At 36.4% G+C, this 3,234-nt stretch overlaps 1 protein-coding gene across 6 annotated transcripts in view; it reads left to right on the forward strand.

The window, feature by feature from the left end:
- Positions 1 to 3,234, forward strand: part of Vps8 (VPS8 subunit of CORVET complex) — a 359,227-nt gene that overhangs the window by 48,024 nt on the left and 307,969 nt on the right. For all 6 annotated transcript variants that reach the window (XM_008831321.3, XM_008831320.3, XM_029562651.1 and 3 more), the window contains 2 exons: positions 1,487 to 1,519; positions 2,426 to 2,480. In XM_008831321.3, coding sequence (XP_008829543.1) covers positions 1,487 to 1,519; positions 2,426 to 2,480 — 88 coding nt within the window. The remainder of the gene's footprint in view (positions 1 to 1,486; positions 1,520 to 2,425; positions 2,481 to 3,234) is intronic.

Genomic DNA, 3,234 nt, shown 5'->3' on the forward strand with positions numbered 1-3,234 from the left:
TCCCTCCCTTGGTGATTTATTTTCTCATTTTATCCAGGTTACCTTCTCTTTCGGAATGTGCCTCTGCTTGCATCTCAGCTGTTTAGCTCGGTGCTCGACTACACCACTTTACTTTTCCTTTTGCACGTTTCCCATTCATCGTAACTTCAGGGTTTCTTTTCCTTTATTCTCTAATTAGCATGTAAAGTAGCAGGTTTCCTTGTGGTATTTTTATAATATTTAGTTTTGGTTGATCTTCTCCATTCTTCTCCCTCATCTCCCTGCCTCACCCCCAGTAAAATTTCATAGTTTCTGAAATGCTTCCCACATCTGTGCATTTTTACCTTCTGAAGTCAGATGACTTCTAATTCCATTTGAATGCAGTTTTTGTTTTTCGTCTGCTATATAATTCTTGTTTTTCCCTATGCAGAGCAGAACAGAAATTGCTTATCAAATATTTATGGCATGCTTCTTAATTATCAGACATTGTGCTAGGTATGCTCCCCTGACACATGTATACACGAAGCTGGATAGATAGGCTGTTCTCTGTTGAGACCACTGTATATAGCAGCCTTGGTTATTCTCTCTCATGTTTCATGCACTGGAGTAAGTTTCTTAAATAGTTCCTGGTAGGCATGACCAAGTTGAGTAAAAAGATTCTGCTTTCTTAGGGACTGTAGTAACTAACTGACTACAGCAATAGGGTCAGACAGAACAGAGAAAAGTGACGTGAAGAGCCTGACCTGGAAGCCCTAAGTTTCAGACTCTTCTACCATAAGTACCCTGGTTTTCTTTACTGGAAAATCAGAATAATACTGCCTGTTCTGCCTCTCTCCTAGTTTCAGAATCAAATAGTGTGACCTATGTATGTGAAAATTCTTTGCTACCAAAGTACTGTTGACCAGCCCTTATATCACTCTTTACATTGAATTTTGTCAACAGGACAGTGTATTAGAATAAATAGAACATTTATTTTGTGTTTGAATGCACAAAGAGATTAATATCAGGGAAGTTAGGTGACTTTCATGTCATATAGTTACTAGTAAGGGGCTGAACTGGTACCTAATGTTTGACTTTCCCATGCTTGAACAGACTCAGCATCCCCTGATGGGGCTTTAGTTAGGAGCTAATAAGTAATGTGCTGAAGAGAAACTTCCTACTCAGAGGTGGGATATCTGTAGCAAGTTTCCCTTTCTTTGAAAGACTGCTGCAGCACTTTTAGCTTATTTACATTATGGAAGCACATGTCTTCCATCTCTTTCCTTTAAATTTCCATTCATAATCAGTACCCTTCCTGAAGCATCTGTACAGTTAGTGAAATAAAATGATCTACGCACATGCTTTTTGTATTTTGACATATATAACTTTTATAAGTTTTCTTACTTGAGGGCAAAAATGAGGATTGTACCTTTTATCTGAATTGGTTCAGATCAAAGTGTGGTAAAAAGAGAGCCTTAAAGCATCTTCCTTTCAATACCAATATATTTTCAAATACCTCTTCATTTAGGACAAAGTAGATGCCGGCTTGCCTACAGCAATTGTAAGTATATGTTTAACTTTTTAAAGGTAAGATTTTAAAAAATTTCATTGAGTTCTCTTGGGTTTATGCTTATAATGTTCAATATACTATTATGATGAATTCTTAAGTCATCTTACTCTTAATCAAGTTTAAAATTTGTCTATTATATATATATATTTTTTTTCCTGCTTTATTGTCTCCCCTTATGCTTTCTTTGAGAGCCAATAATGGAATAACTATTAGTCTTTAGTCTTTAGGGCTAGTTGTATGTAGTGCTGTCTTCCCCAAGTAAATTTTCTCTTTCTGTAATCTGGTCTCCCTTCTGTTATAAGGAGTGGAAACAGTATTTGTTGAAACCACTGTGGTAAATACAGATTTTACAACTCTGGACTCCAGTGCCAAGCCTGCCAAATATTATCTAGAGTGATGGTGGAGAGTTGGTGGATACTGAAAGCACATTAAGCATCTCTTTTCTGGTTTTTTTTTTTTTTTTTTTTTGGCTGCTTTCTATGACTTCCTTATTAATCTTTGGTGAGGAAGTGGACTGAAATTGAACATTTCTGGTGCCTCTTGGCTGCTGTGGATAAAGTGGAGGAAAAAATCCACATCAATTGCACATTTCCAGGAGAACTTGGGTTGGGTAATATAAGTGCCTTTTACTTCACCTAGACCCTGGTGCTTTTAAAAAATTTTAAAGTTGTTTTAAAGGAAGCCAAATACCATGTCTTTTAAATATACGATGTTGCATATATGATATTTTGATAACATTTCCCTTAAATTTAGAGAGATTTCAAGAAATAAAGTGCCCAAGCTTTAATTTTTCATTTCTCTTTTTAGATGAAATTTCTTAATAGTTGGTGTGTCATTTGGTGCCTAGAGGAAGGCACCAACAGATTCAATTCTGATTGTTTTCCCTTTTGTTTCCAGGCAGTGTCCAGTCTGATAGCAGTGGGAACATCTCATGGATTGGCTTTAATATTTGGTAATTTTCTCAGTACTTTACTGTTTTTGTTTTGTTTTTTTTGGCTTTTTTTGAGACAGGGCCTCCCTGTAGTCCCAGCTGTCCTGGAACTCACCATATAGCCCAGGCCGGCCTCGATCTCACAGCGTTCCACCTGCCTTTTCCTCCCGAGTGCTGAGATTAAAGGCATGTGCCATCATGCTTGGCCTTACTTTACTGTTTTTATATACTAAGAATCTTTGTGGGTATTATAATGTCCTTCAATTACATTTTACACAATAGACTTTATTTTCATGGACAAATTCAGAAAAATAAGAAGTAGCAGTTGGCATTATAGTTAAAAGTAACTTGGTTCCTGACTTCATTTTGATGCTTATTGCACAGTTTTCCTCCTTCTGAATATGTAAGGCATTATAGCAATCGTAGCTCTTGCTTTTCTTTAGACCCAGACAGAAAGAATAAAGCTAAAAGAAACCTTGACTTACAAACCTGTCTACATCTGGTGGTTGTTGTTAATTTTTTATTCTAAGTCATATATTCCAGCACTGGGTAGTCTAAAGGATCTTCAAGGAAAGGGATTTCCCCAGGTTTCAGAGAAATTGCCCATTACTTTCACTGACAATAAGCTTGTTTTAACTTCCTTTGTAGTCTTTCTAAACTGACAAGATGTTAGACCATAGTTACCTTGTTTTCTCACTTAGGAGAACACAAGTAGTCTTATTTGTATAGTAGAAATTAGTTGCACTTTCTCATTTTTCCTTGAGACCAAATAGTG

This window comes from Nannospalax galili, unplaced genomic scaffold (assembly GCF_000622305.1).
Source record: "Nannospalax galili isolate Female #2095 unplaced genomic scaffold, S.galili_v1.0 scaffold315, whole genome shotgun sequence".
Lineage (NCBI taxonomy): Eukaryota > Metazoa > Chordata > Mammalia > Rodentia > Spalacidae > Nannospalax > Nannospalax galili.